At 49.6% G+C, this 12,222-nt stretch overlaps 1 protein-coding gene across 1 annotated transcript in view; it reads left to right on the top strand.

The window, feature by feature from the left end:
* ZFHX3 (zinc finger homeobox 3) overlaps nucleotides 1-12,222 on the top strand; it is a 165,335-nt gene that overhangs the window by 152,365 nt on the left and 748 nt on the right. Inside the window, exons 8-10 of the mRNA XM_008053230.2 lie at nucleotides 110-212; nucleotides 1,591-7,053; nucleotides 11,013-12,219. Coding sequence (XP_008051421.1) covers nucleotides 110-212; nucleotides 1,591-7,053; nucleotides 11,013-12,219 — 6,773 coding nt within the window. The remainder of the gene's footprint in view (nucleotides 1-109; nucleotides 213-1,590; nucleotides 7,054-11,012; nucleotides 12,220-12,222) is intronic.

Here is a 12,222-nt window from a genome sequence, read left to right as displayed (position 1 = left end):
ACACTGGGGAAGGCTAGTTTTGCTTATTAAATCATTTAAAAATATTTCCTATTTAGTGTCTCTTTCGTCTCCATTTGACTCTCCCTATTTCTCTGCCTCTTACTCCTAGGTGACCACCCCAGAGATGGTGATGCCCAGCAGCATGTTCCTCCCGGCAGCTGTTCCAGATAGAGATGGGAATTCCAATTTGGAAGAGGCAGGAAAGCAGCCTGGTGAGTATCATTATTCTTGTCCCCTAGCAGTTGAAATAAAGTGAAATCTTGGGCCGAAATTTTCATGGAGCAAGACTTCCAGAAATTTTTTGCAATACTCCCCAGCCGAATGTAGCTGATCAGGAGATGAGGGGCACTGTCATGGGCTCGTTTCCACTCTGGGTCTTGGCATGTATTTGTATGTTATTCATATGGTTTGAAGTGAGAAAAAAATCAGTATAAGAACAAGTGGAATTTTGGCATGTACACACATCCCCTTGGACTGTACAATTAGGGACTGGATAACTGAAGACTCAGTCAGTAGGCTCATGACCCACCGTCCTAAGCCATTAAGTACTACATCTCTGAAGACTGAATTATTGGGAACTTGTGGAACATGTGCGTTGATGTTTATGGATACCGGATGAGTTATCCTTCTGGGAGCTGTCTCTGCACAGAGTTCTCTGAGTCTTCCAGGATTACCTTAGGATAAAGCATAGAGATGCATTTGGAAAGAACACTGCTATAGACAAATGTTCTGTAATTATGGGTGCCATATAGTGGTACCTAGCTAGCCAGATGGCTTGTTAGACCTCTGTGAGGCTGTCCTACATCTTTTGCCTCTTATCACACCTAAGATTTAAGGGAAAAGTTCAGCCACACTACTGCCCAGCCTCCTCCTTTGTGATGTTTCCCTATTAGGCAGTGGACAAATGACCTGATAAAGGGTCAGGATATTTATGGGTGTGATGGTCTCATTGTAGAAAAATTTTTTAATGTATTTTAGTAATTGGCCACTTGAATGTCCATTGTTTATTGAACAGAGTCACATTATAAGCAGTCAGAAGTCACATTATAAGAGGAAATTAAATGCTTAAAGTTTTATATCCTAAAATTTCTTATAGTACAATAAACAGTAGTTATTGTAAATTCCTACAACTTAGGACAGCATTAATTCCTATATTCTACACTTCAGTCCCACTATGCTCATTCTAATTTCATAAAAGATGAACATAAAAGGAAAATTCAGGCTAAGATCCCAGTAACCTTCAAACCAGTTCTTGAGAAATTGAGGAATCTGAGTCAAGCAATTAAATACAATTTAAAAGACCGTTAGATCTGTGATGATATATGGTCTATTATGAATTGATACTTTTTGTATTTCCTTTTACTCATCTCTGTTCCTGTGTACCCTGTTTATATATGTACGCTATTGGGGAAACAAAAGAAAGCAGGAGGCTCTCTACAGAGACTCTGTCGTTCAGGTGGGGCACTTCCCTCATCATCAGATTCTGCATTCATGAGGCCTGGCTAGGTTAGGAAACCTAACTGCTCTAGGTGCCATCCTTGAAACAAAGTCTTCTTTATCTTTGAGTCTGATTTTTTTTTTTTTTAACAGAAACTACAGAAGATCTGGGAAAGAACATCTTGCCATCTGTAAGCACAGAGCAAAGTGGAGATTTGAAACCCTCTCCTGCTGATCCAGGCTCTGTGAGAGAAGATTCAGGCTTCCTCTGTTGGAAGAAGGGGTGCAATCAGGTTTTCAAAACTTCTGCAGCCCTTCAGACACATTTCAACGAGGTGCATGCCAAAAGGCCTCAGCTGCCTGTGTCAGATCGCCATGTGTACAAGTACCGCTGTAATCAGTGCAGCCTGGCTTTCAAGACTATTGAAAAGTTGCAGCTCCATTCTCAGTACCACGTGATCAGAGCTGCCACCATGTGCTGTCTCTGTCAGCGCAGTTTCCGAACATTCCAGGCTCTGAAAAAACACCTTGAGACAAGCCACCTAGAGTTGAGCGAGGCTGACATCCAGCAGCTTTATGGTGGCCTTCTGGCCAATGGGGACCTCCTGGCAATGGGAGACCCCACCCTGGCTGAGGACCATACCATAATCGTTGAGGAAGATAAGGAGGAAGAGAGTGACTTGGAAGATAAACAGAGCCCAACGGGCAGTGACTCTGGGTCAGTACAAGAAGACTCAGGCTCAGAGCCAAAGAGAGCTCTACCTTTCAGAAAAGGCCCCAATTTTACCATGGAAAAATTTCTAGACCCTTCTCGCCCTTACAAGTGTACCGTCTGCAAGGAATCTTTCACTCAAAAGAATATTCTGCTGGTACACTACAATTCTGTCTCCCACTTGCATAAGTTAAAGAGAGCCCTTCAAGAATCAGCAACCGGTCAGCCAGAACCCACCAGCAGCCCAGACAACAAACCTTTTAAGTGTAACACTTGTAATGTGGCCTATAGCCAGAGTTCCACTCTGGAGATCCACATGAGGTCTGTGTTGCATCAAACCAAGGCCCGGGCAGCGAAGCTGGAAGCTGCAAGTGGCAGTAGCAATGGGACTGGGAACAGCAGCAGTATCTCCCTGAGCTCTTCCACACCAAGTCCTGTGAGCACCAGTGGTAGTAACACCTTTACCACCACCAATCCAAGCAGTACTGGCATCGCTCCCAGCTCCAACTTACTGAGCCAAGTGCCCACTGAAAGTGTCGGGATGCCACCCTTGGGGAATCCCATCGGTGCCACCATCGCTTCGCCTTCAGAGCCCAAGGAGGCTAATCGGAAGAAACTGGCAGATATGATCGCATCCAGACAGCAGCAGCAGCAGCAGCAGCAACAACAACAGCAGCAACAGCAACAACAGCAGCAAGCACAGACACTGGCCCAGGCCCAGGCTCAAGTTCAAGCTCACTTGCAGCAGGAGCTGCAGCAGCAGGCTGCCCTGATCCAGTCTCAGCTGTTCAACCCCACCCTCCTTCCTCACTTCCCCATGACCACCGAGACCCTGCTGCAGCTGCAGCAGCAGCAGCATCTCCTCTTTCCTTTCTACATCCCCAGTGCTGAGTTCCAGCTCAACCCCGAGGTAAGCTTGCCAGTGACCAGTGGGGCACTGACGCTGACCGGGACGGGCCCAGGCCTGCTGGAGGATCTGAAGGCTCAGGTTCAGATCCCACAGCAGAGCCACCAGCAGATCCTACAACAGCAGCCGCAGCAAAGCCAACTCTCTCTATCCCAGAGTCACTCTGCCCTCCTTCAGCCAAGCCAGCACCCTGAAAAGAAAAACAAATTGGTTGTCAAAGAAAAGGAAAAAGAAAGCCAGAGAGAGAGGGATGGTGCTGAGGGGGGAGAGGGCAACATGGGACTGAAAGAATCGCTGCCAGATGCCTTGAAGGCCAAAGAGAAGAAAGAGTTGGCACCGGGGGTTAGTTCTGAGCCTTCCATGCTTCCTCCACGCATCGCCTCGGATGCCAGAGGGAACGCCACCAAGGCCTTGCTGGAGAACTTTGGCTTTGAGCTGGTCATTCAGTATAATGAGAACAAGCAGAAGGTGCAGAAAAAGAATGGGAAGACTGAACAGGGAGAGAACCTGGAAAAGCTCGAGTGCGACTCCTGTGGCAAGTTGTTCTCCAACATCTTGATTTTAAAGAGTCATCAGGAGCACGTTCATCAGAATTATTTTCCCTTTAAACAGCTTGAGAGGTTTGCCAAGCAGTACAGAGAGCACTATGATAAACTGTACCCCCTGAGGCCCCAGACCCCAGAGCCACCGCCGCCTCCCCCTCCGCCCCCTCCACCACCCCTTCCAGCAGCACCGCCTCAGCCAGCTTCCACGCCAGCCATTCCCGCATCAGCCCCGCCCATCACGTCGCCTACGATTGCTCCAGCCCAGCCCTCCGTGCCACTCACGCAGCTCTCCATGCCAATGGAGCTGCCCATCTTCTCGCCGCTGATGATGCAGACAATGCCGCTGCAGACCTTGCCAGCTCAGCTGCCCCCTCAGCTTGGACCGGTGGAGCCTCTGCCTGCGGACCTGGCCCAGCTGTACCAGCATCAGCTCAATCCAACCCTGCTCCAGCAGCAGAACAAGAGGCCTCGCACCAGGATCACAGATGACCAGCTCCGGGTCCTGCGGCAATATTTTGACATTAACAACTCCCCCAGCGAAGAGCAAATCAAAGAGATGGCAGACAAGTCCGGGTTGCCCCAGAAAGTGATCAAGCACTGGTTCAGGAACACTCTCTTCAAAGAGCGGCAGCGTAACAAGGACTCCCCTTACAACTTCAGTAATCCTCCTATCACCAGCCTGGAGGAGCTCAAGATTGACTCCCGGCCCCCGTCGCCGGAACCTCAGAAGCAGGAGTACTGGGGAAGCAAGAGGTCTTCAAGAACAAGGTTTACAGACTACCAGCTGAGGGTCTTACAGGACTTCTTTGATGCCAATGCTTACCCAAAGGATGATGAATTTGAGCAACTCTCTAATTTACTGAACCTTCCAACTCGAGTCATAGTGGTGTGGTTTCAGAATGCTCGACAGAAGGCCAGGAAAAACTATGAGAATCAGGGAGAGGGCAAAGACGGGGAGCGGCGTGAGCTTACGAATGACAGATACATTCGAACAAGCAACTTGAACTACCAGTGCAAAAAATGTAGCCTGGTGTTTCAGCGCATCTTTGATCTCATCAAGCACCAGAAAAAACTGTGTTACAAGGACGAAGATGAGGAGGGGCAGGACGACAGCCAAAATGAGGATTCCATGGATGCCATGGAAATCCTGACACCCACCAGCTCTTCCTGCAGCACCCCGATGCCCTCACAGGCTTACAGTGCCCCAGCACCATCAGCCAATAATACGGCTTCTTCCGCTTTCTTGCAGCTTACAGCAGAGGCTGACGAACTAGCCAGCTTCAATTCAAAAACAGAGGCAAATGATGAGAAACCAAAGCTGGCTGACCTTCCCAGCGCACAGCCAAACCAAACCCAAGAAAAGCAAGGCCAACCAAAGCCAGAGCTGCAGCAGCAAGACCAGCCCGAGCAGAAGACCAGTGCACCCCAGCAAAAGCTCCCTCAGCTGGCTTCCCTGCCTTCACTACCACAGCCTCCTCCACAGGCACCCCCTCCTCAGTGCCCCTTACCCCAATCGAGCCCCAGTCCTTCCCAGCTCTCCCATCTGCCCCTCAAACCCCTCCACACATCAACTCCTCAGCAACTGGCAAACCTACCTCCTCAGCTAATCCCCTACCAGTGTGACCAGTGCAAGTTAGCATTTCCATCGTTCGAGCATTGGCAAGAGCATCAGCAGCTTCACTTCCTGAGTGCACAGAACCAGTTCATCCACCCCCAGTTTCTGGACAGGTCACTGGATATGCCTTTCATGCTGTTTGATCCCAGTAACCCACTCCTGGCCAGCCAGCTGCTCTCTGGGGCCATACCTCAGATTCCAGCGAGCTCAGCCACTTCTCCTTCAACTCCAACCTCCACGATGAACACTCTGAAGAGGAAGCTGGAGGAAAAGGCCAGCGCAAGCCCTGGTGAAAATGACAGCGTGACAGGGGGAGAGGAGCCTCAGAGAGACAAGCGTTTGCGGACAACCATCACACCGGAACAACTAGAAATTCTCTACCAGAAGTATCTGCTGGACTCCAATCCAACTCGAAAGATGCTGGATCACATTGCACATGAGGTGGGCTTGAAGAAACGAGTGGTGCAGGTTTGGTTTCAGAACACCCGAGCTCGGGAAAGGAAAGGACAGTTCCGGGCTGTGGGCCCAGCTCAGGCCCATAGGAGATGCCCTTTTTGCAGAGCACTCTTCAAAGCCAAGACTGCCCTCGAGGCTCATATCCGGTCCCGTCACTGGCATGAAGCCAAGAGAGCTGGCTACAACCTAACTCTGTCTGCGATGCTCTTAGACTGTGATGGGGGTCTCCAGATGAAAGGAGATATTTTTGATGGAACTAGCTTTTCCCACCTACCCCCAAGCAGTAGTGATGGCCAGGGTGTCCCCCTCTCCCCTGTGAGTAAAACCATGGAGTTGTCTCCCAGAACTCTTCTTAGCCCTTCCTCCATCAAGGTGGAAGGGATTGAAGACTTTGAAAGCCCCTCGATGTCCTCAGTTAACCTAAACTTTGACCAAACTAAGCTGGACAACGATGACTGTTCCTCTGTCAACACAGCAATCACAGATACCACAACTGGAGACGAGGGCAATGCAGATAACGACAGTGCAACAGGAATAGCAACTGAAACCAAATCCTCTTCTGCACCCAATGAAGGGTTGACCAAAGCAGCCATGATGGCAATGTCCGAGTATGAAGATCGGTTGTCATCTGGTCTGGTCAGCCCAGCCCCGAGCTTTTATAGCAAGGAATATGACAATGAAGGTACAGTGGACTACAGTGAAACCTCAAGCCTTGCAGACCCCTGCTCCCCGAGTCCTGGTGCAAGTGGATCTGCAGGCAAATCTGGTGACAGTGGGGATCGTCCTGGGCAGAAACGTTTTCGCACTCAAATGACCAACCTGCAGCTGAAGGTCCTCAAGTCATGCTTTAATGACTACAGGACGCCCACTATGCTAGAGTGTGAGGTCCTGGGCAATGACATTGGACTGCCAAAGAGAGTCGTTCAGGTCTGGTTCCAGAATGCCCGGGCAAAAGAAAAGAAGTCCAAGTTAAGCATGGCCAAGCATTTTGGTATAAACCAAACAAGTTATGAGGGACCCAAAACAGAGTGCACTTTGTGTGGCATCAAGTACAGCGCTCGGCTGTCTGTACGTGACCATATTTTTTCCCAACAGCATATCTCCAAAGTTAAAGACACCATTGGAAGCCAGTTAGACAAGGAGAAAGAATACTTTGACCCAGCCACTGTACGTCAGTTGATGGCTCAACAAGAGTTGGACCGAATTAAAAAGGCCAATGAGGTCCTTGGACTGGCAGCTCAGCAGCAAGGGATGTTTGACAACGCCCCTCTTCAGGCCCTTAATATTCCTACAGCATATCCAGCGCTCCAGGGCATTCCTCCTGTTTTGCTCCCTGGCCTCAACAGCCCCTCCTTGCCAGGCTTTACTCCATCCAACACAGGTGGGTTCTGCTCTACGTGATTATTTTCAGCATTAAATAGCTAGCCGATTAGCATTTTGGTTTTTGCCAACCCCCACCCCCACCCCAACCCTCTTGAGTGCTGAGCAGATAGGAAACTTCCCTTTCTAGTTCTCTAAAAGCAACAAGACTTCAGTTTCCTTCTGTTTAATCTCCCCAGTGGACATGGTTCTTTGCCATTCTAGTTCAGAGACAGGACCTCCTAGTTGGAACAGTTTCCTCTAAAATCACTCATATGCCTTGTGTTCAGTAGCAAAATCAGGGTGTGTATATAGGGAAGAACTTGAGGGTCTTGGTAGGCTAATCCCTGCGGATTTTCAAAACAGAAGTTTCCATTATAGACCCTTCCAGTCAGTCCTTTTGGAAATGCCATTCCCATCTAGATAATTTGTTGCAAATGTGAGACAACTTAATGCCCTAGCAAATTCTGGTTGGTGCCCCATGGAAACGGGTCCAAGAGAATTTAATTCTTTGCCCTCACCTGGGGTCCCTGTCTTCTTTTTGAGAGCTACCGTGGCAGGAGAACTGCTATCTGGAACAAACTCTTATGTGGTAGATTCTTACTGCTGGAGGTTCTCTGCTAGACAGAACAATAGACTCTTTTAGTTTCTAACAAGACTGCCTTTCTGTTTGAATGCAACGACCAGGAATCTTGTACCAGCCTTGTGGTTCTGTTAGTACTCCAGGCAAAAATGCTAAGGTACATTTTAGGGGTCCTCAGTCACCCCTTCATTTTCTTTTGCCCATCTGCCTTTCTTTCCCCCTGCCCATTTGGAATCATGTATACTTGGTACTCAAATTTTCGCTTATTAGGGAGTTTTGCGATTCTTCCTATGTATGTCTCTTGTTTTTCCTTCTCTGGCCTCACCCATCTTCTCTAGATCCAGCCATCTTTCCTAAATTGGACCTTCACCTCCAGGGCCCTGTAAGTCTTAGGCACAAGTCAGCAAGTTCCCCCTGAAACATTCACCAAAGGAGTGCCTTCTTGCCTTCCAAATGTGTCCCTGTGGCCCTTTGTTTCCCAGAACAGTCCTAGTTTCTGGTTGAATTAATCCCACATTTTGCAATTTTGGCGATATTAAGAACACGAGGCTACTGCATTTTATTCAAAGAGAACAAAAAAAGAAAGCATTAAGACAGAAGTGGTTGCTTACATGTGTTGACAAGTCATGTCACAGAATGGTGCCAACGCTAGCTAGACATAAGCCAGGAAACAAGCTATGAAAAGTGGCCAAGCCCTGAATTATCCTTGCAGCCCAGGACCTTGGCAGAGGGGCTTGGGAAGGCCCAACATATCGTAATAATGTGCAAAAAACTAGAATCAGAATGTCTGATCTATTCCCCTTGTTTTACAGATGAGAAAACTGAGGCCCAGAGAGGTCAAGACCATTCAACAAGCTAGGGTAGGAGCCAGAGCTCCCACCCAGGCCTCCGGGCTCCCAGTGCTATGTGCTCCTTCCACAACACCCAATATGAGCCAGTCAGTCAACAGGTATATGTTTAGTGCTACTCAGGTTCTGACCACTTAGAGTGGGCTAGAGACAGAAAGATATGCTCTTAATTATTCAAGGCAGCCAGACATGCTCAGTTGTCATCACCTGACGGTACCACAGCTCTCAAGAGCGCTGGATCTGGAATGGGAGGGAAGAAACTTGTATGTATGAAGCATCTATTATGTCAGGCCCAATGCTGTGGTCTTTCATTTAATCCTTACAACCATCTGTTGTGGAAAGCTGAAGTTCCAAGAGGTTGACTGCTGGGCCCAAGGCACCCATCTGATGTGTGTTAGCCATAATTCACACAGGGTCAGTCTGACTCCAGAGGTGCGTGGCTAAATCTCAAGGGAATGAAGTACCTTACAGATCAGAAAACTGAGGTCACAGAATTACTGTGAGAGTGCTTTGAGCTACTGTATCTAACTAGCATGGCTAGTGCAGAGCTGGATAAATAGCAGGGATTCAGTAAATGCTTCTTAAAATTCGAAATCCTTCTGTAGACCATCAGTTTGAAGATACACCGTCAGCGTAAGGCCTTCTGACCTGAATCTTTCTCCTAAAAGCCTGAAACCAAGGGAATGGGAAAATCTCTAGACATTCCTTCCTTGCTCCACTGGTCTCTTGGCTGTGGTCCTGAACTTAAAGCTTAGAGCAGGTTCATTGCCTAGTGTAGACAGAAAAAGCCATGTCCCAAGTTGAGAATTCATAATCTATTCTATGCCTTACTTTTGCCAATTTAACCAGTAAGCCTTTACTAAGTTTTCTGGAGTAGAGTCACTCACATCTCCTCTGGTTTCTTATGTGCACTGAGGAAATTGGATGCTGTGATGCTGAAGGAACCTTCTCCTTGGTTATCCAGTGTTAATGGATGCTTGTCTGGGATTGGTCACTTGCATGTTTCATCGGAAATATGAGGATTTTGATATTAGTGTGAACACTGTACCACTATAGTAGGAAATCAACATAGTCTTCACCCAGGTCTCGGATTCAGAGTTTTTTCTCACTTTTTTTTTTCCCATGAGGATGGTGGATGGTGCTATGTTATGGAATCCCTACCCCAGCTTTCTGGCAGAAGGTGATCCAGATGAAATGTTGAAGGGCTGTGCAATTTTTTATTTTATATTTTGGTGTTCTCTGAAGTGAAGGGGTATTTAACATCTAATTTCTTAGATGTGGTGAAGGTAGAGGTGTTCTGAGAGCTATTGCCTGTAAGCCCCTCCCAACTCCAGTCCTTTCTCAGCATTTCATCATCCAGCACACTCTATACCCCCCCATCATGATGTCCTTCTCTACTGCCTTGCTAGTCTTAACATGCCTAAAGTTTGGTGTGCTATCGGCAGCAATACTTTTTTCAATTACCAAGGAACGGAAGACTCAGGAGATAGCTATGGGTCAGGAAGAATATTAGGCTCTGGGGTTTGTAAAGGCTTTGCAGGGAGTGGTGGATTAGGGCTGAGTGTGATTGAGGATGAAGCCGTATCCATGTGAGCCTGGTGACATGGACAGAGACTTTTGCTATCCATAAGGAATGGTGCTTTAGGGTAGGTTGTGAGTCTCAGGAACCTGGTAGTGCTTTTCTCCATTCCTGTGGCTGGCTTCTTAAGCATCTATGGCCCCTCTGGCCCTGCTATATATCATTCTAACAGGGACAGGAAGGAAAGGTAGTCATTTCTCTAGCAGATTCCAGAATCCTATTCCCAGATGGTTATTCAACAGACTTGTTGAAGCAGGTCAGCTGGACCAAGACACTGGAATAATTTTCCCTGAATTAACTGTTGTGATTTCTTCCCAGGCCCTTCCTCCACACTTTCCCATTCATCCTTTTCTCTTTTTGCCTTCCTAAAGCATCCATTCAGCTGTAGCAACAGAAGTCAGAGAGGAGAAACAAGTGTAGAACCTGTTTTGTTTGTTCATGTGGCCTTGGGCCTTCCCAGGTTTCTGGCTTTCGCCCTGCCCTTCTTCTCCTGTCACCTCTCTCCTCCAGGCAACTTTTTTGAGGGGTGGGGGGCTTTGTGGCTCTAACTAATTCTGTGAAGCTTCCATGAAGGCCTCTGGTTCAAATGGGTCCCAGCTAGAAACAGCTAGTTTTGGAGCCTCCAGACTAATTGCATTGAGAGGAGTGCAATGGTAGCTGAGAGAGCTTGGCAAAGTAAATGTAAACTAGTGGGTGTGGCACATTGAGCAGGAAGGTGTTGGAAGTTGTTTAGCTGAAAGGGGAAGTCTGGGAACTGACCCAGGACTGGGTCCAGATTAGATTACGAGACTATCCAACCCTGAGCCTGGTGGGATACTTCTGTGGAAAATGTTGGTTTTGAGAGGATCCTTCAAGTGTAAACCTTGACGGCTCAGACTCTGTGCCAGTGACACTGGTGAAACATCTTGAGCTTCCAGCCTTGCCACTCCAGACTGACCGTTGATTTCTCTTTCTGTCTCCATTCCTTTCAGCTTTAACGTCTCCTAAGCCGAATTTGATGGGTCTGCCCAGCACCACAGTTCCCTCCCCCGGCCTCCCCACCTCTGGATTACCAAATAAACCGTCCTCAGCCTCGCTGAGCTCCCCGACCCCAGCACAAGCCACCATGGCGATGGCCCCTCAGCAGCCCCCCCAGCCCCAGCAGCAGCCCCAGGTGCAGCAGCCTCCCCCGCCGCCAGCGGCCCAGCCACCACTGACACCGCAGCTTCTGCTGCAGCAGCAGCCGCCGCAGCAGCAGCAGCGCAAGGACAAGGACAGTGAGAAAGTAAAGGAGAAGGAAAAGGCACACAAAGGGAAAGGGGAACCCCTGCCCGTCCCCAAGAAGGAGAAGGGAGAGGCCCCCACGGCGGCTGCAGCCACCATCTCAGCCCCACTGCCTGCTATGGAGTATGCGGTGGACCCTGCCCAGCTGCAGGCCCTGCAGGCAGCCTTGACTTCGGACCCCACAGCGTTGCTCACGAGCCAGTTCCTTCCTTACTTTGTACCAGGCTTTTCTCCTTATTACGCCCCCCAGATCCCTGGCGCCCTGCAGAGTGGGTACCTGCAGCCTATGTATGGCATGGAAGGCCTGTTCCCCTACAGCCCTGCCCTGTCGCAGGCCCTGATGGGGCTGTCTCCGGGCTCCCTGCTCCAGCAGTACCAGCAATACCAGCAGAGTCTGCAGGAGGCGATCCAGCAGCAGCAGCAGCGGCAACTACAGCAGCAGCAGCAGCAGCAGCAGCAGCAGCAAAAAGTGCAGCAGCAGCAGCCGCAGCCCAAAGCAAGCCAAACCCCAGTCCCCCAGGGGGCTGCTTCCCCAGACAAAGACCCTGCCAAAGAACCCCCCAAACCAGAAGAGCAGAAAAACGCCCCCCGTGAGGTGTCCCCCCTCCTGCCGAAACCCCCCGAAGAGCCAGAAGCAGAAAGCAAAAGTGTGGACTCCCTCTACGACCCCTTCATTGTTCCAAAGGTGCAGTACAAGTTGGTCTGCCGCAAGTGCCAGGCGGGCTTCGGCGACGAGGAGGCGGCGAGGAGCCACCTGAAGTCCCTCTGCTTCTTCGGCCAGTCTGTGGTGAACCTGCAAGAGATGGTGCTTCACGTCCCCACCGGCGGCGGCAGTGGCGGCGGCGGCGGCGGCGGAGGCGGCGGCGGCGGCGGCGGCGGCGGCTCGTACCACTGCCTGGCGTGCGAGAGCGCGCTCTG

Source organism: Carlito syrichta, unplaced genomic scaffold (genome assembly GCF_000164805.1).
Source record: "Carlito syrichta isolate Samal-C Ts95f unplaced genomic scaffold, Tarsius_syrichta-2.0.1 Scaffold73643, whole genome shotgun sequence".
NCBI lineage: Eukaryota > Metazoa > Chordata > Mammalia > Primates > Tarsiidae > Carlito > Carlito syrichta.
Note: the sequence above shows the minus strand (reverse complement) of the source record. Positions and strands in the feature narration are given on the sequence as shown.